Source organism: Micrasema longulum, unplaced genomic scaffold, assembly GCF_059751315.1.
Source record: "Micrasema longulum isolate JH-2025_06_02 unplaced genomic scaffold, ASM5975131v1 h1tg001020l, whole genome shotgun sequence".
In the NCBI taxonomy this organism is placed as follows: Eukaryota; Metazoa; Arthropoda; class Insecta; order Trichoptera; family Brachycentridae; genus Micrasema; species Micrasema longulum.
The window spans coordinates 1-25,683 of NW_028278208.1; the positions used below are offsets into that span (position 1 = coordinate 1).

At 35.3% G+C, this 25,683-nt stretch overlaps 1 protein-coding gene across 1 annotated transcript in view; it reads right to left on the reverse strand.

Moving 5' to 3' along the window:
• Positions 1–12,690: 12,690 nt before the first annotated feature.
• The window catches only part of Cadps (calcium-dependent secretion activator 1), a 104,779-nt gene continuing 91,786 nt past the window's right edge, over positions 12,691–25,683 (reverse strand). The window contains exons 30-31 of the mRNA XM_088232790.1: positions 18,293–18,392; positions 12,691–16,562 (exon numbers count right to left, since the gene is read on the reverse strand). Of these exons, the coding sequence (XP_088088916.1) occupies positions 16,491–16,562; positions 18,293–18,392 (172 nt within the window). The 3' untranslated portion in view covers positions 12,691–16,490. The remainder of the gene's footprint in view (positions 16,563–18,292; positions 18,393–25,683) is intronic.

Consider the following 25,683-nt stretch of genomic DNA (forward strand, 5'->3'; position numbering starts at 1 on the left):
TCTAAGGCTCTTTTTTAAGAAAAGTTTTAAGAAACCCAAGTTGCCTCTTCTTCATACCTGCAGGCTCCCGCCCTCCTGAAAGGCTGCCAATGATGATCTTTGTGTGATGTGCTCTATTCATCAGAATTAAGTGACGTGAGAATTAAGTGGGAGAAAGCGAGAGTGCCGGCTGGCGTCAGGGTCTCCTGGAGGCGTCTAGGTTGTGTGGACATCACCGTGTTCACATGCTCCACGAAGCAAATGTGGAAAAAAAGAGGACACACAATGAAGGAGAACAATGAAAAAAGTTTAAAAACACATGAGGGTACATAGCGAAAACAGGCTCATTGGCAAATAATGAATTTTGCAGGAGAGCCAAAAGAAGATTAAAAACCCTTCTTTGTGCGATACTGGGTTCGTATATTTAATAACTCTCCTTTCCTGGTAATCTGTAGCTAGTACACTGCGTCACATTGCGTCTAATAACATTAAATATCCCTATAAATATTATAAATTCTGGGTCAAGGATTTCGGTATTCCTTCGTCATACATTTACGTATTTGTTAAACAAAAAAAAACAGAAAAAGCTTTCTATCAGAAATTATGACATTCATAATCATTCCCTTTCCACCAATTGCAGCGATCAATTTTGTTACATGAAGGTAAGATATCAGTCTTACGCCTCAGGTACCAATCCAGGGACTATGAAATATTCTAGTGTAAAAACACCCTTTCAAATAAATATTTCATATCAACCATATCGGGCATCGAATCCGAGACCTCTTGCCTACCGGCAAACGCACTGACCATTACACCACGAGGTCGACGAATGACATATCTTGAAAATCTAATAAATGCAATGGACCCATTTTTGCCGAGTGCCCTCCAAATGAATTAAGAACACATTTATGATGCAAATACTTTTATTTGTGATATTGTTTGAAATTATTAATGTACAATTTTACATCAAGCTTTTATATTTCCATAGTCATACTTTATATATCGCGACATTACTCATCCAAAAAGGCATTTTTTTATAAATATAATGTAATTCTAATATTATATAATCAAATTAGAATATTCAAATACATTTTCCAGAACCAATTGAATCAACTTTTGATACAATAACTAATAATATAGCAAATGTCACAATTTATCAAGTTGGGTAAGGTTAGGTTAGGTGAGTTTTATAATACATACAGTTTGTAATGATTTGACAGGACCCTTTAAACTAGAAACGCTTGTCTTAATCTATCCTATCAAATGAATATTTTGTAGAATAGAATAGGAAATATATATGTATGCAACTTTCCTTACACATATTTTGAATAAATTGAGGGAAAATACCATACAATAATCTATTTATCTAATATTTTTCATTCCTATGGTTAATTAATATGGCGTTTTTCACGTACGTTTGTGTATTTCAATAATATTAAAAGCACTTTGTATTTTAACCACTTAATTTGATTTGTGATATTTTTCACTACATAAAAGAAAATTGTACGCTGTTTACATGTAGACAGTACAATATTATTTTGATCCGGGACTCGATCATTGTCCACGTGTAAACAGCAATTTGCAGGACGAAAAAAGTCCCATCGCCACCGAGATAGACGGGCATGCTATCTCCGCGGAACAATGATTACCCCCACCACCGCGCGCGGCCGCCTTGTCCTCGTGTGAACACGTACAGACGGGACCTTGAGACAAAGCGATCGTGCCGGTATAACTTTTCTGCTAGTTTAATATTAGTATGAAAACTAACAATTTATTTACTGTAATATCAAGTTTCTTTTCAAAACTATATTTTTTTATTCTAAGAACAATATAAGTACCTATTAATAATTTCTATATGAGTGTCTATTAGATTATCATTATTCAGACACATAAATATTAAATTAGGACCACCAAGATTTAATCAATGCACACAGTATGTAAAAAATGTTAAAGAGATCATTTTATTAAATGAAAAATACATCTTTTCTATGCTGCGTATCATAAATACCCTTTCTGTTTCAAGAATTTGGTCTTATATTTTTTATTGCTTTTGTCGATGGTCGATTTTTAATTTACATACTAAGCTGCGGTTTCCTAAGAAAGCCATCGCTTTAAGAATGGCATCCCATTAGTATCGTGACTCGGTGGGCGTAACAATACAGCCTAAAAATGACAAAATATCGAGTACCCCGAGACAAATATATGAAACATTCGTTCGAGAGAAAGAGATGTAATTTTATTAGATCACTAAGCAAAATCCACATGTAATTTTAATGAGAAAAGAGACTGATTATCAGGCAATCATTTCCTAACCTCAGGTTACCACACAGTGGCTTGAGGGAGTTTTCTCACACAGTATGTTGAAAGTTAAAGGGAGAACCTAATTTTTTTTAAACTGAGACGTACTACGGCAAAAAATGGACAATCTAGACATATTTAGCATTATGAATTGTGATTACGATATTTGGAGGATGAGGAGTCATCGGAAGTTAAAAACTGTCATTCAGAGGAGAGTGAGATGTTTAAAAAAACATGCTACAGAGTTTTTCAATTTTGATGTTTTTTCAGTCCAATTCCACTGAGGTATAATTAATGGTCAAATGTTATATATGGTCTGTCTTACTATACGGTGTAGAGGCGTGGACTCTAAATGTTAATATTATAAACCGCCTTGAAGCATTTGAAATGTGGATCCACCGTAGAATGTTAAGAATATCTTGGACCGATATAACCAACAATGAAATGTTACGTAGAGCCAATACTAATAGAGAACTTTTTACCACTGTTAAGCTCCGTAAGATTTCATATTTTGGCCATGTGTTGAGAGGTGATAAATATGCCATACTTCAGCTTGTCACGAAGTCGGAAAGTCTACCTTTCCTGGCATCGAAACATCCGAGCATGGACCAGGATTAGAACTGTGGAGGGACTGTTTCGCACTGCTCAGGATAGGGAAGCTTTCTCCCAAGTGATCGTCAACGTCGGGGGGACCCGACATGACACGTGAAGAAGAAGAAGATAATTAAATAGAAATTATGTTTCATAGAAAAATAGTTGAAATTATGTTCTGATTAAAGGCATCATCGCGTCAGCACTGCCGTGCAAAGCGCGCAGTAGTGTAAAAAAGACTAACTGATAATGCCAGTTTACTGTGAATTCAAAGCTGTATGTCGCGCCTTTTACGCTGCTTCACATTTACTGACTACAAATTAGGTTCCGGAACTTGTTGAATGTAACACAAGTGCTTAGCGCTGAATCTAGTGTCTAGATCTAGATGACGGCAGCACTCTCTTAGGAAACCGTAGCTTAAGATAGTTTGGCAAAATAATAGGTACCTAAAAAATACATTTATTACCTCTGTTTTATTAAGAACCCAAAAATACTTCAACAAAATACTGAGAACGTTCCGTGGATTTTAAATTGTTTTATTTGTCAATAAACTATCAAACTAAGCCAAAATTAAAAATGTAGGTATTGTATTATTACCACACACATATGCATCTGTCGTACATAGTTTTACCACACAGAGAGATGGCATTTCGACAGCATTCAGCCTACTTTCATCCCTTTTTTTCAAAGTCCATACTTTGCTCCCACAAATCAGGGTTGGGACATTTATTTGCCAAGGTTGATTTAAGTGCACCGTTCACTCTGTTCCCGGCACCACCCTCCTTTCAATATCTTTCTCGGTCATTCCATTCCTAGTAAACATACTTCCCAGATACACAAATTCCTCTATCTGTTTTATCCCATTCACGGTGATTTCACATTTAGTCATACTTTCATTTCTTTCAAAAACCATTACATTTGCATACATGGTAGACCTTTGTTACCAAGAATTGCAGTTCCTCTTTGTTGTTAGCAAGAAGCACGGCATCATCAACGCACAAAAGACAATTGAGAGTTAAATCACCCATTTTTGCTCCCATTCTTAAGCCTTTCAGTTCTTTCATACAACAACAACAACAAACCATCACGCCGTTTCCCCGTAGGGGTAGGCAGAGAGGATAGAACGCCATATCACTCTATCTTTGCATACAGACCTCGCTTCCACTACATTCATACATCTTCTCATCTCGTTTATTCCTGCTTTTGACATGTCCATCGTCAAGTATTTGATGGACTTGATCGCGCCATGTCTTTCTCGGTCTTCCTCGTTTTCTGCATTCGTCAACATTCGCATCGTAGATCCTTTTAGCCGTTATTTCGCTGTCCATTCGCTCTACATGTCCAAACCGACGCAGCACCCCTTTCTTGATTCTGTCGATAATGCATGTCTCAGCCTTACACAGTTTACGGATCTCGACATTTGTGCACCTATCATACATGGTTTTACCACACATTTGCCTGAGAGATCGCATTTTGACAGCATTTAACCTACTTTCATCGTCATTTTTCCAATTCCATACTTCGCTCCCATACATTAGAGTTGGCGCTAGAACTAAATTGTGAACAGCTAGATTAGCCTCCTGCGCTAAACATTTGTTTGCCACTGTAGATTTCAGTGCACCGTTCACCCTGTTCCCGGCACTCACCCTCCTTTCAATATCTTTCCTTCATACAGTTATCGATATACACGTTGAACAGCCATGGTGACATCACACATCACTGCTTGACTCCTTTATGAATGTAAAACCACGATGTGTATGATCCATTTACCCTCACACATGCTGTGCTGTCTTAATACAGAGAAGCAATAGCCCGTGTCAGATTTCCGCTCACTCCGTACTCCGATAACACCTTCCGCAACTTTTCCCTGTCAAATTATAAAAAATATTTTTAATATTAAATATCCCCAAGCACTAAACTTTCTCATAAATCATTTTATGTGGAAATTGTTATTTTCTAATAATATTTGGTGTTATTTTTGTAAACTGAGAAAAATAACATAACTTAAATAATTTTGACACTGGCTTAAGACAATTAAAGTGTGTTATAAATAATTACATAAAATATACAAAATATACAGAATCGATTTGTTTACATTTTATATTAAATTTCTATTACCACAAGTGAACTACACAATTATTAATATGTTTGTAAAAGTCACATTTTTCTACAGTATATTCAATATTGCTTCCATACCGCAATCTATTACATTTTAGAAACAATTGGTTCGGGAAAACATTCGAATAGATCTAATTTTAGTGTGAAGAGATTGATTAGAAAGGGAGAAGATAAAGTTTGACATGAGTTTAAAAATAGAAAAGAACACGTCATTCAAATGTTAAATGTCAAATTTGAAACAAGAGAAGTTTGAAGCCATTTTAGGAAACATTACCGAGATACATTTTTGCGGGATTCGAAAGTTTCGTGAAAGATTTGCGAATATTTTGATCTAGACATTTAATAATTTATTACCTAAGCATTTTTATATATTTAAACATTGTTTACTCTGTTGTTTTTGGTGTTTACTTATTTATTTAAATTAAAAACCTCCCATTTTTAAATCAACCTCGTAGCGCGTACATTTCAATGTGTTTTACGAATACCTACAAAATAATCACACGACCAACATCTAACATACGCACTGGGAATGCCGCTAGATTCCTATATGACATATTTTTTTGAATTCTACGTCATTCTTTTTCAAAATAGTGTTTTTATATAATTATGACAGTATTAAAACTAACTTTTGTCAGTTTCTCTGTGTTAAGTTTCACTTATTTCTCTATATTTATATTGATATAACAGTAAATCTAAATCTTTTACTAAAATATTTGAAATATATTTTTAATAATAATTATTTTATCATGTAATGTTAGTAACATTGTGTATATTAAATTTGTTTTAAATCCTCATCCTCAGAAGAACTCTGTTACCATTTTAAATGCCTTTTGTTGATTTGTGAAAGATATTGTGTATTAAGAGATTTAAAATAAACCATAATGCATTTATTAGAATGATATTAATTGTCTTTAGTTTTTTATATAATTAATCGTCATTAATAATGCATAGTTTACACGAGGATAGGACAATACTGTCTTGTTGTCCCAGCTTCGGACCTAGAGTGAATAGAAAGTTGGAGCACAGTACAATGGACCACGATTTTCAAATTTGCATCTGTCACTGCAGACAAATTGTCATTAATAATGCTTAGTTCACGCGAGGATACGACAATACTCTCTTGTCCCCGCTTCGGACCTACTGTCCTAAAGTAAATAGAAAGTTGGAGGACAGTACAATGGACCACGATTTTCAAATTCGCATTTGTCACTGCAGACAAATTGTCCTTAATAATTGCATAGTTCACGCGAGTGTACGACAATACTGTCTTGTCCCGGCTTCGGACCTACTGTTCTAGAGTGAATAGAAAGTTGGCGGACAGTACAATGGACCAAGATTTTCAAATTTGCATCAGTCACCGCAGGCAAAAAATTTCCCAAAACCAGTTAAAATGCAGTATTAAAACTTGATACTGCAAAAAACCTACTTTTCAATGCTGATTACGAATTAATAAATAACTCAAAAACGACACAATGTGAGTTGGGTCGGTTAAGGCTCTGCACGCCAGTATAGTCGACTTGTTGCATTGTTCCAATGTCCTGTACTGCGTGGTCGAGGCTGTTCATGCAGCTGGGATAGGGCAGTATTGTCCCGGTGTGAACTTTGCTTTAACCGAGAAAGTAACAATACGTTTCACCTGACAAAGAATTTTTCAATAATTTCTCAAGTCACGAAAAACACGAGATTTCAAGAATGATACATTTATGACGAGTTGTGGTTCCATGGTAATGTCATAGACACTAGATCAGATGCCTGAAGTTCGTTCCCCGCTCTACCATAACTTGACTCCGGGCAGTAAGGTAATTAAATAAGTAGAAATCTTTAACAAATCAACAACTTATAATTTTAACATGATGTCCGATTATTCCAATATATTAAAAGAACAATATTAAAGGTGACTTAACCACGAATTTTGCAAAGGTTGTATTAAATTGTTCATGTTCGGTGTTTTAGATGGGTCAATAACACAAAAATGTATAAACAAACATGTGTTTTCGATTTAAGTTTGCAGGAATGTTTCTGGCTATTGGTTTTATCCTCAGAGTAATGATTCTGTAGAGAAGCCGTAAGCTCTATAGAATAGAACAAAAGCGTTCCAAATGTATGGTTTGGTTTTAAGTTTAACAACAAACGTGTAACGGATGGTTTCAGTTAGCGTTGCAATTCTCCCCGTTCTATTTCTGTAGTCTGTGGCTAACTTTATGGTCATATAATGGTTTTTCTCCATATGGGCGACTTTATTAGGTTTTACTCTAAGGTTTTATCCATTGCAATGGATGTATCTACGCATGCATATCGTCGCTTAAGCGACAACATGACCAATCTCATGTTTTTACCAGATTGAGATAAGTATGTAAAAAGCTTTGTAGCCTTCTGAATCGACCTGCATACTCAGGTTTGACAAACTCCCACTAGAGGCGTCACAAATCGACTCATATTAACATGACATATCAAAATTTTCTAGACAACATGACGTATATCTTATTCAGTTTTTTGTCTTTCCTGTTAAGTGCTATTGGACTATTGTCCAATGCTTTGAGGACCTGGGGCTTGGAGAGGGAGATTAGCAACATGAAAACTCTTTAAATCTCCAAGCCAGGCTCTTTAAAGACCCCCGGGCTTGAGGGCGAGAACTTAATTACAGGGACCCGTCAGAATAGATCTACACAGGTTGCAGTGACGTCAGGAGCTTAAATAGCTCTGACCCCCATTTTTTAGAATAATAATAGATGCAAGGTTAGGTTTTATCCAATGTTTATCAATTAAAGGCAGCGGTAAAGGTAGTGAAGTTAGGTTAGGTTCAATTTCAGTGATATGTAAGTTAGGTTAGGTTAGTAAGAGTCAGTAAAAAAAAAATCATTCTTTTCGTAATGTTAAAATCAATTATTTTAAATTAGGTTGGTCGTCTGACAATCAAGAATATGTTTTATATAAAATGTAGTATTGTTAAGTTAGTTTTTATCCTAATTCAAGAGAATTGCAGTAAATATTACAAATTGTCACTTAGCTATCAACACGTTATTTGTATTTTTTGTTATTTTGATGATGAAGAAACTGCCTGTTTAAATAATAAAAAGGAATTAGGCTTAAGTTTTTTACAGGTGACATATTACTCATCTCAATATATTTTGAGGCGTACTTTACTTGAGATTGTTAAATAATTGTATTTTATGATTTTTTTATTGAATAATTGTATGGTTATTGAACCAATTTGTATTTACAAACTACAGTGGACGATGTGTTGTACTGTAGAGAAGAATAATTATTATAATAATCGGTAGTATCAGATTAGTTCAAATAAAGTCCTGTTTTCAAGAATGTAAAAACACAAGTAAGATTAGGTTTCATAGAATGTTTAAAAATAGCTTAGACAGTCCATAATTGTACCTTTATTTTTATAATTATATTTTCATTTCCTTGGAATACATCAGAAACATCATGTTAAATTAATAGTCTATTCTATTACTAAGAGAATTCTCTATTGTCCAATACTAATTGATTCTGAAAACGCATAGATATCCATAGATAAGTTTCTATGGACACAACTTTTATTTTTACAGTCTTTGAGATGCTAAAGCTAGGGTTTCCTAGGAGAGCGGTGCCCGTATTTTAACGGCCGTAGTGAACGGTGATGCAGTGGACAGCCGTCGTAACGTCGACTAGAGAGTGGTTTCCTAGGGAAACGGTGTTAAATGGTGTTGATAACACCGTTTTCCTAGGAAACCACACTCTAATCACCGTTACGACGGCTGTCCACTGCATCACCGTTCACTACGGCCGTTAAAATACGGGCACCGCTCTCCTAGGAAACCCTAGCTTAAGGGCCTTTGTTAATGATCGTTATTATGCCGTGAAAACAGGCTGGTGAAAAATGGGAGTCCTTATTGACGATCCGTTTATTCATACTAGTCCATACAAAACTGTCCAATGCATGACGGTCCGGTTCAAAAAACAGGGAACACACCCATTGTACAAACGGTCGTTAACAACGGGCCTGATGATACTTTTCTGGGTTGTTTTATCTTGTGTTATCTGCGCTGCCTGCCAACGTTTGTTGTTCATCATCTGGGTTGATGTATTTGTTCAGTGCTAAGATTTAAAGTGAACCTTACTGCTATCAGGATCATTTTTCTTCATTTATTCAAAGCTGGGTTTTATATTATTTGGGTGATTAAAAATTATTATCATTCCATGTCCACTCCCTAGTTGGAGCATATGGTGTCCACACAGGGACAGAGATGTGCATGCTCCCAAGTCAGGTTCGCATCGCGTAGTTCTGACATAAACTGCCGACAAACAGTCAGCAGCGGAGTCCAGGACGTCGAGAACCTGATGCCTTGTAAAGTAGGCAAGCGTGGTTAAGGCTCTCTAGAGGCATCTGCAGTACATGGTCCAGACAACCGTATCGCCTCTGCTTTAGTTGTCATCGGAGTTTGCTGCACCCGTTCTCTTGTTTCTTCTTTCCTCACAAAGTCAAACTACCATACTCCCAAGATTCTTCCGAGACACTTATTCTCAAAACTCAGTATTGCTTCTTTTATCTTAACAGCTCGAGGGTTTTTTCGTCGACCTAATATTTTGGGTTCGATACATCAAAAGGGATACGGATGTTGTGATTGGCAGGGCACTAGGAAGGAATGAGAGAAGAGAGAGAGCCGAATAAGATAGTTCACATAAAGCCCCGAGGGAGATGTAGCTTTGGTAGACCCAAACTCAGATGGCTGGATGGAGTACAGCGGGATGTGGATGCTATTGGCATCAGAGACTGGAGGAGTATATGCCAGGATAAAGGAAGCCAAGGCCCACAGCGGCTGTACATCAACAAAACATCAACAAAAATGGCCATAACAACCCAGAAAAATATCATCCACTGATTATTTATTGTTCTCAATAAAAACACTTTTAAATTTGGACAAAGTAACGGAATAGAGGCATATTTGTACAAAGAGTTCTCGCTGTCAACTTAAAATAAGCCTTCGAACATACCTCCGACAACATCAGAGCCATCTAGTGAGAATGTAACAAGTAGACAATCATCTGCAAGTGACACAAAGTATTCTGAAACATGTCGACGCCAGAGACATCTAATCTGTCTAATAAAGTAAATTTTCATTTATTTAAATGTAAATACTTTAAATTTTAACTAATTACATATAGCTTGTTTCTATTCGAGTATTTTACTAGGCAAGCCGTACAAAAAGTCCAATTGAATAATGCGTATAATATTTTTGAACATTTACTTTGGTGGAGTGCGGAGAATTCTATATAGAGGATACACCTGGCTAGGGTATGAGACATCACATCAAAGCATTAAATCTTTGTTTGTCTAATGTTCAACTACTTCTAAGTAAAGGTAAATAAATCCTCAAGCTACATGCACTGTCCGAGATTATCAGTTATCTGTGTGATGGATGAAACCCCTCGAGATGTTCCTTACTTATTTATCCATTGCCCATTGATGACAAAACCTGAAGGCGCGATGCAGAAGCATTGGTATGAATCTAAGGCACATCTATTCTATAAGTCACAATGACTTATCACAAGAGGCAGTATCGTACATGGTTAGAATCGTACGGGTAATAGGGACAATTAATGATAACATGACACAAAATGCCGTGATCTCTTCAAATGAAACTGATGTCTATCAACAGTCCGGCTTCTCTTGAATGAGTAGTCTGTGATTTTCTCTTCATTAAGCAAATGCGGAGAAGTTCCTATAAAGGTCCACAGCCGAAATTCCCTTCCTTTCCAACACTACTCAGATAATGATTTAAGATCCCAGGAAACAAAATCCATGCGTGAAATATAAACCTTATACCATTGAATTTTGTACGGTCAATAAAACTGCTTCTTCCATATGAAAAAAAAACATTAGAGATTATTGTGATATCCAAATATGATTCCATAATATGATGTATTCCAATATGATTCTACGCTCTTTCTGGACTATTCTTAATTCTTTGGTTTTATGTATATTTTTTCTTTAAACAAATGAAAAAATAAACTTAACTTTAAATTGTCTAAAAAGACATGGCGCCTGTCAAATTTTCGTGGCTATTAATTAGGTTAAGTTAACCTAACCTAACTTTGCCAGAAGAAGCTACCAAATTTTGACAGAAGCCATTTTGTTTTTTAGTAATTTAAAGATCAGGTTAGGTTAGGTACTTTACAAACGTATGCAATTTTAAAAAGTTGATGCTTGTTCAGAATTCTTTGTCTCACTTGTTTTCACTAATGAATAAAGTCTAAGCATTACGATTTTAAGTTTTAAGTAAATATAGAAGAAGATTTAAGGGACTACTTAAGTAAGTAAGCGCTCAAGCTGTGAGAAATTTTATATCATAGTATAATATTATTTGTATGTATATAAGAAGAAAATATTTTATTTCATTTTGTCGACATTTTTAGCCTGAGCAGAACATTGCCGTCACATTGAGTTGTCAAGTTCCTTGAGAAATAATGAACGTATTGATTTGAATGCAATTTCAAAATTGAAAATCAATTGTTATTGGTTTTTTGGTCTTTAAAATGATCTAGAGTCAGAATCGCAATAGACAAACCTTGGGCAAACAGGTTTTCTAAAGTAGTGACTTTTAAATAACAATTGATAAATTCATATTTACTATGTGTCCGAGCGGGTGAATAATACAGTTCTGTGCGTCAAATAGAATCAGAACCCTGGACGAGTTCTTTCCAATCGATGGATAGTCTCAGGTAAAAAACCTGAATAAGGAAATCGGGCAGAGTGGATCAGCACAGACTGCTTTACCTCCTGGCTCCCAAAACTAACCCGCCTCTGGTCATGCCAATACGAAGAGCAGTCAGGCAGCTCTGAACATGACCACTTTAGAGATCGACAGCTTTCGCACCCGTGAAACTATGTTTAAGAGGCAAACACTATGCCTTCGTAATATCGGGCCACTTCTAAAGGATTCCTGTAGCTCAATCACAAATAACTATCGACGTGCTAATAAGCGACGAGATAACAATTTCTCACCATGGTTGTTTATCGTATTCACGATCACAATGGAACACTCGTGAACACCTAATATTAAATGTCAAAATATTTACGTTTCGCGAAGCTTAATCCAGCTGCGCAATCACATATTTGAATTTCACCGGTGTAAATATGGAAAATATTTAAAAACTGCTATTTTATTAATTGTTTATCATTCTATTTAATGCATTTTATGCGGCGGTTGGCCAGCCAAATGTCAAGAAAAGCAGTCGCCATAGTAATTGTTTGTAATTAAATTTTCACTTTTTTGTATTAGATACTCCTTACTTTTTTGCAAATGCAATGTATTGTATTTTTTTTTAGTAAACGCCGATTTTTCGCCAATGAACTATATTTATTTACGAGGAAAACAAAAAACAAACCGACAAAAGCGTTGACTTAGAGATTACACACGCATTGACTTTTGACTGCGATAACTTTAGCATGTTAATTATTGTTCATTGTGATCGCTCAAATGCTTAGTATGTTTTTAAGCACGTCGATAATTATTTGTGATTGAGCTACTGGCCTGATATGTTGTCCCAATTTAATGCCTTAAACATTTGGTTTTATTGATCTTAAATCAAATAAAAATTCGTTTAAAATAAATTACCTTGAAGAGAGGGCTATGGAAATTGAGGAGCCAGGTTTGATTCCTCGGAAGGTCGACATGAAACTAACGATTTATAAAGTATCAATTTATAAAATTTTATTTTTTCTGGACTAAAGCGTAAAACTGATCACTTTACCTTCATGTAACAGATGATCGAGATACGCTGCATTTGGTGTACTAGTGCAGTGCCCTATGCACCATAGGGTGTGGATAATAATATGATGGCTACATAGTGAAAATGTGACAGCAATGTTTTAATTAGATGTTTGAAAAAATGTCTGCATTCTTTTCGTATTTAACTGTACAAATGTCATCTTTGTCATACAAATATAATTATCTTTTTAATTATTAAATTGGTGTGACTGAATTGCAAAGTGTGAATTACATTTATGTGGGTAATTATTTGCCTATTTGAAGCTGCATTAGGACAGATTTGAATTATTATATGCAAGGCTAATTCTATAAGGCCATTTATCCTAAATTTACTGTGTTGTAAAGTGATATTTACAAAGTCCAGATGGTGAACCAATTTGAGGCCTTCGAACTATGGTTGTGCAGAAGAATGCTGAGAATCTCATGCTAACCACTGTCAAAAGAAGAAAAGCCTCATACTTTAGTCGTATATTTCGCAATGCGAAGTATGCCCTTCTCCAACTTATTGTGGAAAGAAAGATAGGGGACAGGTGGAGTATGGGAGGAAAAAGAACATGGCTCAGAAATCAGCAGCGCTAATTAGACTGGCCCACGATCCTAACGTGTTCAGGATGGTGGTCGCTAACCTCCGGTAGAATCGGCCTTTGAAGATGAAGAAAAAAAAAAAAAATATTCAAGAGAATAAATCTGGAGAGTCTAATCAGATTTTATTTATTTTATGGACAAAAATGTGCTATGTTTTGATAGCATTTTCTGCGTTGATGACATAGCTTTCGGATATGTGAAGGAAATGCTTTCACTGTAGGCGTTTGTGAAATAAAAGAAATGTAACCTTTATTGATATGGGCGAGGTTAACCGGGCTGAATTATTTTATGCATTTGGCAACGATAATAATTTTTCATTTTTGTCTGTATTGTTGTATGGCTGTGAGACTTGGACTCTGAATGGGAACATTATAAACAGGCTGGAGGCTTTTGAGATGTGGTTGCGTCACGAAATGCTTGAGATATCTTGGACAGAGCTGATAAAGAACTCAAAAGTCTTAAGCCAAGCTAGAATAAACAGAGAACTCTTAACCACCATTAAAGTTTGTAAAACTTCGTATCTGGGGCATATTATGCGTGGAGAAATGTACCACTTGCTTCATTTAATTTTGAAGGGCAAGATTGAAAGTCACCGAGGGGCGGGAAGAAGACAGATGTCCTGGCTGCGAAATTTACGAGACTGGGCTGGCTTCAGGAATGTGAAGCAGATTTTCCGGGCAGCACAGGAAAGAGAGACTTTTGTCAGAGTGATTGCCAACGTTGAGGATACCTCACAGGGCACTAAGAGAAGAAGAAGAATGAAGAATACAGTTCGGTATGTGAAATATAACCCTGGATGAGTTTTTGTTACCATTCTTGGGGTTATGGGTTCGATTCCTGGCCGGTTGGGCGTGAAATACCGATTTGAACGGTTCTTTGAACTGCAAACTTTCATCGTTCCTGGACGGGAACCTGAGGCGTAAGACTGATCGCCTTGCCTTCGTACGATCAACATATTCAAACAAACCAAAACCTTAGCCAAAGTTATCTCATGAATAATTCTAAATAAGAACCACAAAAATGGTGGTTTCGTGAAGAAAAACAATCTTATCTTAGCATCATATGGATAAAAATAAATTTTAATAATGTATTTCACACTTTACAATTGAAAATGACACTTCGAAGTTTTGTAAGATAAATAGGTTAATTTATTTAGCCACTAACGGAAATCAACTATTAAATTTTAAGGTTAAGATAGAAAGAACAGATGGGCTAAAGAGTTTTCGAAAAATATCTCTTCAAATATATTCAGAGTAATTTATTACAATAAAGTACGCTTGCTCGTGACTGGCACTACCTTCCTCATGTGACACTCTTTGCTTTTAATAAATATATATATTGATTACTTGTTTTTATTTGTTTTTTTATATTTTTAGTTTCATTTGGAGGCATTTGTGGTACAAACATACTTCAAATTCAAATTATTTCAAATAATTTATGATTTGAATTTATTTAGAATATTTTGACCAAACATTTTTATAACGTAGACCTGCACATTTCTACAAAGCCGATTCAATATTTGATTGTTTTTTTAATACTGTTTGTTAACTGTTTAATTTATGAATGATTTTAAACATATTTTAATTTACCTGTAGCAAAACAAATAGAAAATCTTTAAATATATCTGGTATCATAGATTTCCTATATGTTTTATGTTAGGTTGGGTTAGGTTAGGTTAGTATAGAATTTGAGGTTAGAATCCTTCAAACGAATGACTTTTCAACTATGTAATGATTGATTTCGTTTTGTCTTCTTCTACTTGTTCTAGATCATTGATCTGTTCTTGAACGGGAGACGTCCTCTTGAGAGGTGAAGCACCAGCTATCGTTCTATCTTTTTGGCAGTCATCCTGACAGGCGATGTACCACGGGTATATTGTGGGCAACCGCATGGGGAATTCTTGTATTATCCATTTGGTTAACGCCGTCTCATCCCGCCCCATCTCACGATGTCTTCTGTCTGACAGGGCTCTCCCATTTCTATCAGAATTTCTAACCATGCCTCTGAGAGCCCTCTCTGCTATAGTGCTCAGTGCTCCCATCTCCTCACTTCTATACCGCATGTCGTTTCTTCATTACAAATAATTGCATTACACTCATTTTCAGGATTTGGTTTTGCCATTTTTCTATCAATTATCTGAATTTTATTAAGCCATTTAAGGTTTGGTTCAATGAAAGTTTTCATTACAATCTCCTCAAAATATTTCAGCCTTATAAATGATTTCACTCGGCAATGTTGCGCGCATTTCTTTGTTAGCTTTGGACCTCGCTCAATTATCTAACTAGGTGTTAATTGTACGTCTCGAGTGCCCAACGCAATACGTGATGTATTTCTAGAATATATAAGGCAAATATAAGACCACAAATGCCTCCCAGCCAAAACAAACACTCGCCGTATCTCTAGCCCTCAGACGCGACCTATCACGACTCCTTAAACAACTAATTCATAATAGAATATTATTACAAGCCAAGGAATCCACTAGGATAACGATTAACCGGGCAGAAGCACTCAATTCATTCCTAATAGTGTACACGGTACAATAACAAACATGTTACACTTCTCGCTTTACTAAAATATAATAACAAATACTCGAGTTATCACTTGGAACCAAGTCTGCCCCTGTGCCCTTTGCTTGAGACTAAACATTAACGCTACGTCTTCGCACGTTGTCAGATTACAGCTCGAATGCTGCATAATGCACGAACATTCTAAACCAGAAGTTACCACAACATCTACGGAAACGTTAGATTAAAAACACTAGTTTGTTCAATTAGGTAAGGCAATTTTCATGTCCGTAGAACATTATTAAGGAAACATCTTAAATACTATTTGATCAAGCGATTTCTTCGTAAATTCATTAAATTTCGATTAGAAGCGTAGCTATGATTGAAAAATTAATCGTCGAGAAAAATTAGGGCAAGTTGTCTTACTGTTGTGGCAAAATCGTTGCGGTTGCGTTCGGGCGCGAACACAGTGGCATCCGTTGCCCGTTCAACAAACTATTTATACTTTCTCCTAATTACTAAATATTTCAACAGACGCTATCCAAACGACGGAGTAGTATGTAGTCGAGGGATCGCCGCCGACCTCGGCACGACGTGACGTTACGGGACCAGGTTAGTTGAACCGACTAACTGCAGGTGTGAAGGTCGACAGCTAGAACCAGCTTGACGCACCGCCGAGTTTGGTTGACAGTTCGCCGATGCCTCTGCCAAACATGTTCCCCACCTGCAAATGATAAACATTCATTGATATGCTGCATTGTTTTCCATTGACGATGGCTCGTGACACTTTGCCATCACTATTTGGAAGTTTGGTCAGTAGAGATCAAAGATTACTCAAAATGACAACTTCATTTGATGACAGAATGGGCAATTATCATGGATTTTTATTGGCTAATAAATTAATCTAAAAAATCACAAGCCGATCGGTAGTATTCTTATTAAAATCTGTTAAGAAATAAGGGAGATATAAAGGATTAAATTCTAATAATTTGAATGATGCCAAAACAAACAATTCGTGACGTCATCAAGTATGACGTCTCCGGATGTTTTGTGATGTAATTGGAATTTATTTCATCAATGTCTATGGATTTTATAGAGTATTGTAGATAGCTTCCTTTTTCTATGTGTCATTAGTTAACATTTACGGCGTCCTGTCACTTATCAAACGCTGAGGTGTGATTTATAATTTTCATGACATATTGATAAATCAAGAAGACAAAATTATAAAATAAATAAAAATTATATATCGTATTTTCATTGCTCGTTGGCCTCGTGGTGTAATGGTCAGCGCGTTTGCCTGCCATGCAAGAGGTCTCGGGTTCGACTCCCGACATAGTTGATATGAAATATTTATTTAAAGGGTGTTTTCACACCAGAATATTTCATAGTCCCTGGACTGGTACCTGAAGCGTTAGACTGATAATTTTACCTTCATGTGACAAAAATTATTAATATACGCTGAGATTGGTGTACCAATGCAGTGCCCTATGTACCATAGGTGCAGAAAAGGAATGATGATGATGATTATCATTGCTATAATTTTTTTAAGTTTCGTTATTTTGAAATTACTCCGCCTGTGACGTCACAAGTTTTCGTCGGTGAGTTCTGCTGACATTTCAAATAGGAGCCCCGTAGCGTTAAAATACACTAAACGTTGGAAAAAATGGCTGCCAGACACCGAAAATATATCACAATATATAATAACGCTGTAGTTCGTTTTTATTACTATTTTTATTAATTTTTTCATACATTTTGGAGAAAATTCAATGTACCATAAAATGCTTTAATTTTTACCACGTGTAAGAAATAATTTTTCCTTCCAATTTCCCATAGCACTGAACTTCCCTATAACGCAACATATCGTTGGTGATACTGCAATACCGCGTAACTATCAATTAACTTTTTGACAGGGGAACCTAAAAAGCGTTCTGTTAATATATTACTTACGATTTAAGAGTAGAAGAGTGAATGTTACACAGTGTGTTAAGTGGCCACTTAAACCAGCCAAGTACAGGTCATAAGCCCTGCCTAGACTTTCGTATTCCCTTCCTACAAATGTTTTCTCTCTGTTGCAACAAATTGAGATTTACGTAAAGCCGATCTATCAAAGCAAAGATCTATCCCAAAGAATTCCAAGTTGTGTGACAAATCGACTGATCTACACATTCTGGATATTTGGGCATAAAAACATAAGTTGCTCTTGGAAGATTTAATGAATAGCAAATTTTGACTTCTGGTGACGCTGGGAACATGAAAAGAAATTGATTGCAACAGAGATGGGACATCACTTACAGCATTAAGTATTTTGAAAATGCATATAATGTCTATCCCAGTTCTGCGTTTCTCCAATGAAGACAGATTAAAAGATAGCTCTGCTTCAAAATATAAATTAACTTGATATAATTATATTTTATTAGTTTCCAGCTAAGCACAATTACACTGAAATTGTTTTACCTTTCCAACAACAGCTGTTACATTTCCTAATTTCCCATCTTCAGTGAGGGCTTCCAGTCTTGATTTTCCTTTGGCTCCGTCGTCAGAACCATCTTCTCCCCTGTAAATAAATACATAACCCCATTTACTGTCATTTCTCAAGTCAAAGTTGCTCTCACCATAACAACCTATTTCCAAAGAGCCAAATGTCTCTGAGTATGAACTGGACTATTATTTTGCAATGTCCTTTCCACAAAAGGAAGTAGTGTTTGTACCAACAATTCTTTCACAGTGACAAGATAAAATCAAAGTTGTTAATAACCTGAAAATAAGCGGAGTTAATTTTACGATTAAGAAATGAATATTTTGGTGACTTATATGAAGGTAATGTATCCAAGAAGGTGATATCCATATGCAAGAAAAGAATCCTGCAGTTTTTTGGGCACATTGTTTGGAGAAAACTATTCTCCTGGGAAGTGTCGAAGGGACACGGTTGCGTGGACATCAACCGACAAGGTGGAGCGGCACAGTCACTGAGTTATCAGAATCATCACTGACGAATGCCTATAGAAGAGCACAAGACCGTTCCAGATGGAGGGAGACTGTCCACAAAAGAGCCATGCCTGGAGTCATGCGTAATCACCATCCTCAGACATGAGGCCCGGATTGAAGAGATGAAGGTAATGGTGGTAATAATTCAAATTTATGTTGACGTCGACTACGGAGAGTGACCGCCACCACGTTACAATATATAGCCAGAATTAGGGACTTCGGTATGTGTTAGGAATGTGCTTCCCCTTAGCAAAGACTAGTATATGTTATCTACGGGGTGGCTTTTTCCATACCGAGGCATTTAAGAAAAGTTATTTAGAATTTGTATTGTTTAGCGTTGCGCGGTATGGTAGCTGGATAGGGAGGAGTCTGTAAACTTGGAGGGAGTTTTTTTAAAAAATATATATTTGGACCCCTGTATTTAGTAGCCTTACGTGTCATGTACAAGGCTAAGGTACTCGGAAAAATATTGTTTTTGTTTGTCTTGGAAATGGGATGTTCGATCACTGATTTTGGTTTATTACCTTTATGAGTTCAATCACCATTGTTGCAAAGTCCAAGAACAATGGCGCGTGATAACTACTTTTAACTACAGTGTGGATATCTGTTGAGGATATTCCATCTTTCCTGCATTCTGCTTCAAGATTATGGCGTTGTAAACTGAAAAATGGGCACTAAAATAACAGATGTTCGATACTCTGTGAAGAAATATCATCGCATGGACAATAGTCAGCATTCCTTCATTTAAACCTATATAGGTAACTTATCATAGCTCCGTGTCCGGTAAAAATTTGGGTCGTTTCGAAAGTACTTTGGTGATGATGACGGGAAGTTTGCTGCATCAGCCAGGAGGGAGTGAGATGGCTAGAGCAGGCAGGCGGCCTCCTCTATTATCCTCTCTTCTTCCACGCAGTAAACGGCGGCCTGGGCCCACGTGGCAGGGTCGAATGGTGGGGCACGCGACACGCTATACTTACGATTTATAAGACGTAGTTTTGAAATAAACGCTCGCTTCTTTTCTGCCGTTTAGCTTTTACTCATCTCTACTCTCTACTCCCTGGGGTTTCTTCTTGGCTTCACTTCACTTCGCTCGATGCCTTCGCGTCACCCTGGGCTTCGATTCCGGACTACTCTTCCTACGGGTTCCTGACGACTGCGATTGGACCCTTTGAACCGAAGTAAGAGGCCCTTCTGAGGACATCTCGGGCTTAGACGCGACGCAACTGGGTCTCCTAGCCTCCACTGCCTCACAACCAGTGGACGGGGTTATGTTTCAGTGGCGAACAGCGGAACCACAGCACGGTAGCGCATTTGCTACAAATTCCGTAGTGGTGATGGATTTTTGTAACTAGATTGTTTGAGTAAACGCAATTTGGCCGCACGTAAGAATGAAAATATCGAACATAAACCCCCTGTATAATTTGCCGAACTGAAATGGACAATGAAAACAGTTGAGTTAAGCTAAATTAAAATCGCGGCTTATGAAAATGTAAATAAATAAAGCAACTCGATTTTCATCAAGAGAGAAACTAATAGGAAGACCTTGATAACTGTCTTGATAACTGTTTTTGGGTATGTTTTTACTGGGTCGTTAAGGCTGTATGTATATATATATATAGTTGGATAATTTATAAAGCGCCATTTTTGTGAAAATCACCTCAAGGGCGCTGTACAATTAATAAATATCCCAGTACGTCTTGCAGCTACAGAGCGCATGGACGGTTGGGATTCTAGTTCCTCGTTTTCAATTAAGATCAATAAACAATTATAACAGATAGGAGCTAGATTACAGGACGTCTTGCAGCTACAGAGCGCATAGACAGTTAGAAATTTAGCCCCCATTTACACATTTTAAAAATTGACAAATAAATTTAGTGTATAAAAAAAATATAATAATATGAATAATAAAAAGGAGTAAGATTACAACACGCCTTGCAGCTACTAAGCGCATAGACGATTGGAATTCTAGACCCCGTTTACAAAATTTAGGTATTTTAAAGTTGATATATGAAAGCTAGATAACCAATCATCGTGCAGCTACGACGAGAGGAATTCCAGCAAAGTTAAATCAATATCAATAAATTTATAAAAAATAGATTAAGGTAGTAAATTGGTCAAGTATTCATGCCAAGAAGTAAGGAATAAAAAACGAAATAAATCAAACACTGTTTCAACTCCATGGTTAACAAAGGGAGATAGATGTCCGAAGAGAAGCTTTTGTAGACAGTAGGTAGATACCGTCGCCATGTGGCCCGCTGGCTGGTAGATAGTTTCTGGAAACGCACGTGTGTAGTACTATTATGCCTTTTGTTCCAATGACTTGGTGTCCATTTTGGTCCGTATTATTTCGTTTTGTAGTCTGGTAAAACGCACGCAAAATGAAAACATGATACGATTTTGCCATTTTAAAACTATTTTTTTTTTAATTGCGCTATAATAAAAAAATAAAAAAACATATATTAGACAAAAACAATATTTTTAAATGTATTTCTGTTAAAAAATATTCAGAAAATATAATTACTTTTAGACCGGCAGATTACGCCATTTCAAATTTAGACTTAACTTAGGTATCTGGGATCTCAATAAAGACTAAGTATTGAACTAAATTTTTTATTTTAATTTAAAGATAATAACTTGAACATGAAAGTGGGTGAAACAAAATTTTTGTTTTTTGTTTTTGAAAAGAAATACAAGCATTTTAAATCACATACATTTTTGTGACCTTTTTCTTTATTTCTACGTAAAATTATGCCATCGGTAATACTTCAAAAAAAAAAAAAATTGAAATATTTTAGTTGAAATTTTTTTTATAGAATTGTATTCTCATTTTTAAAAAAAGAAGATAATTCTGGTGGTAATATTTAATTTATAACAACATCTTATTTACGTTTTTTAGACCTGCCCTTACCGAAAACGATAAGTATTATTTTTTTTTGAAAATTTATTTATAAACCCTTACGGATTATTACATTCATTTTACATAGAATAATATATACATTTTCCAATCATACTCTGTTGTTCAAAATAATATTTTTCACGTCTTTTGAAAAGTTTGTCTGAGTCTTTTGTTTAGTTTTGTCGGGTAGTTTATTGTATAATTTCAGTCCCTGGTTCATTAGTCTTGATTGTCCTTGTCTTGTTTTAGAAAGTTGCATATGGTATTTGTCTGATATTCTCGTATTATGTCCATGTTGACTACACTTTTTTACAAGTTTTAGTTCTTCGTCTACAATTACATTAGTGGCTAATTTATGGATAAATTTTAATGATTCTAGTTGAAAGAGTTCAGTTATATTTAATTGCTTAGTTTGTTTAAAAAGTTCTCTAGTTGCAGTTAAATAGGGAAGGTCATATACTAACTTTAATATTTTATTTTGTTGTCTTTGTAGTCTGTTTATGTCATTTTGATATCCTGCTCCCCATAGTAGTTGCGTATAACATATCTTAGTTTTTACATAGGCTTCATACATTAGAATTTTTTCCGTTTTTGGAACAAAATTTTTGATTTTCATAAAAAGACTCGATAATGTCGCCACTTTGCTAATTAAATTGTTGATATGAATTGTCCATGTTAATTGTCGGTCTATTGCTAGTCCTAAGTATTTAACATGTTCAATTTCATTATATATTTTTTAAACAGAAATACCTTTTAAAAAAATATTGTTTTTATCTAAATTATGTTTTTTTATAATTTTATTATTGCGCGATTAAAAATAAACATTCGTTTTAACACTTTAAATACCGGCCGAATACACATAGAATTACCCTGTGCCCGGCCCATTTTTGTGAAATTTCATGCTTTGTGAAGGGTTTCTTAAACGTGTCATAATTATGAAAATACGAGGTCAAATCCATTTTAACTTCTCATATTTATTTGAAACAATTAAATAAGTCATTTTTGTATGATAGTTTTGCCAACATTGGCCTTTATGGAGAGCCACATTGCGATGTTCGGATCAGTTCTAGGACCAATTTTATTTATAATAAATATAAACGACATCACAATATAATAAAACACTGCAAACTACAATTATTTGCTGATGATACATTAATCTATATAGCGGGAGAAAAATATACAGAGACTTTACAAAAATTAAACGAGGACTTAAACAGAATATCTGAGTGGCTCAAAATTAATAAACTTCAGCTTAATGTTGGAAAAACAAAATACATGGAGTTAGGAAGGAAAAAGCCAAACCCAAGGATGAATGTACTTATTGATAATGAAACCATAGAAAAGGTTAATGAAATGAAATATTTGGGGATAATACTTGATTCAAAATTGACATTAAATGCAAATTTTGAACACGTTAATAAAAAAATATCAAAAAAAATATTTTTCCTTAGTAGATTGAGAAATAAATTAAATAAAGATACTGCAGAACTAATTTACAAAACAATCATTCTTCCATATATAGATTACTGCTCAACAATATTATTTTTAGCAAACGAAGGAAATTTAAATAAACTAGAAATTTTACAAAATAAAGCGATGAGAATAGTTCTTAAGAAAAATAAATATAGCAATGTAAAAAAAATGAGAGATGAACTAAAATGGTTATCTGTAAGAAGGAGACTTAAATTTAATATGTTGATATTTAAACATAAATTTTTTCACGATAAATTACCAAAATATTTTAAGGATAAAGTTGTCTTAAACAAAAATTGTCATGAATATGCTACTAGACAAAAGGATAAAATAAGACTACCATTATTGAAAAGAGCTGAGTCGCAAAATTGTTTGATGTATAAGGGTTTCAAAATGTATGATGAGATGCCTGAATGTATGAAGAATGAAAAGTGTCTGAAAGAATTTAAAAATAAATGTATAAGTTACTGTAAGTAAATGTAAATTTATATAGATGATGTAAATGTACATAATAGTTTATATTAGTTTTAATATAAGCTAACTTAAGAAATAAATAAAAAAAAATAAAAAAATATACCTACAGCGTCTCACTCCTTTTTTTGTGCTCTGTATCCCGGAGCCGTGTAAACACGTGATTATAATAACCACGCGTTGTCCCGGTCCCGTGTTTTCACGTTGTTTACCAGCAGCAAAAGTCACTGGATGTCAATAAAATGCACTTTTTTGAACAGCTGGTAAATCACATGAAAACGCGGGACCGGGACACAATGCGTGGTTATATAATCACGTGTTCACACGGCTCCGGGATACAAAGTTTTAAAATGGCAAAATTGTATGATTTCCTAATTTTGCGAGCGTTTTACCAGACTACAGCCTTAATGTGATGACAATTATAAAGTGCAATATCGCAAATGTGATATACAGAGTCGTACATTATAATTTATGGCTTATCTGGCTGCAAACAACAGAGTTGAACAACGCCAGGCTGCCCGTACTAACAAATAAGATCTAAGACAAATATATTGTTTTCAATGTTTAAAATATATTTTTAAGAACCAAAATTTATTTACAAGTCATTCAAATAGATCAAGTCAAAGAAGGAATCGCGTGTTAGAAATACCACATTGTAAAACGAGGCTCGCACAGAGACATGCATATTTTATAGGCCCAAAAATGTTTCATTCTTTTTTTACTGAAAATATTTCATTGATTCCAAACTTTCAACATTTTTCTTCTTTTACAAAACACGCACTATCCTGGATTCAAACTAAAGATATTAACTCTTTTTTTACGTGATTTATTTTGTTGCCCTTTAATAATAAGGAATATTTTTGTGTTTTTTAAAAATATTTTTTATTTCCTTTTTTAATTACTATAAAAAAACATATTATCTTTTACAGAATATTTTATTTTTTCTTTCTTATGTTATACAAAAATATTATAACTGTTCATTATTTATTATAGGAGCAAAAATTCATGAACATTTTCTTGTATACCCACGAACAGGCCATGCCTTTGTGGAATTTTTTGTTTACTACTACTACCATCACGCCATTTCCCCGTAGGGGTAGGCAGAGAGAATGGACCGCCACACACGTCTATCCTGGCATACACTCCTAGCCTCTTCCACATTCATACATCTTGTCATACATGCCCTTCGGTTCTGTCTGCTTTTGACATGACCAGACTTAAGATTTTGGTTTATCTGATCATGCCACGTCTTCCTTGGTCGTCCTCGTCTAACGTTGCCGTTCATTTTTGCCATATATACTTGTTTTACCATTCTCTCGTCGTCCATTCGTTCTACGTGACCAAACCATCTCAGAGACCCTTTCTTAATCTTATCAATTATACTTGTCTCAGATTTACACTCTCGCCTGATTTCATCATTCGTTACCCTGTCATACATTGATTTCCCACACATTCGTCTAAGAGATCGCATTTCAACCGCGTTCACTCAGCTTTCATCCTTCCTCTGCCAGTTCCATGTTTCACTTCCATACATAAGTGTTGGGACTAAAACTCCGTTGTGCACTGCCAGTTTAGCTTCGATTGACATATTTTTATTAGAAATTACTGTGCTTAGTGCTCCGTTCATTTTGTTGCCCGCATTCACTCTTCTTTCAACATCTTTTTCTACTCTTCCATCTCTTGAAAACATGCTTCCCAGATACACAAATTCTTCTACTTGACATTCGTTGTTTACATTTATTATGCAGTCAGTAACCTCACTATCCCTTTCAAATACCATCACTTTTGACTTACTTTCGTTCATCGCCAATTCGCTCTCCAGGCATACATCATACATTTTAGAGACTATTTGCTGCAAATCAGCCTTGCTGTTTTTTGTTTTTTATTTTGTTTACTATTTTTCTATTAATATGTATTTCATTGATATGTTATTATGGTTTATTTTTACTCAAAAAAAAATTTAAATAAAAAAAAAAAAAAAAATGTACTACTCCACGGACTGGGTGCTCAGACCTCTTCC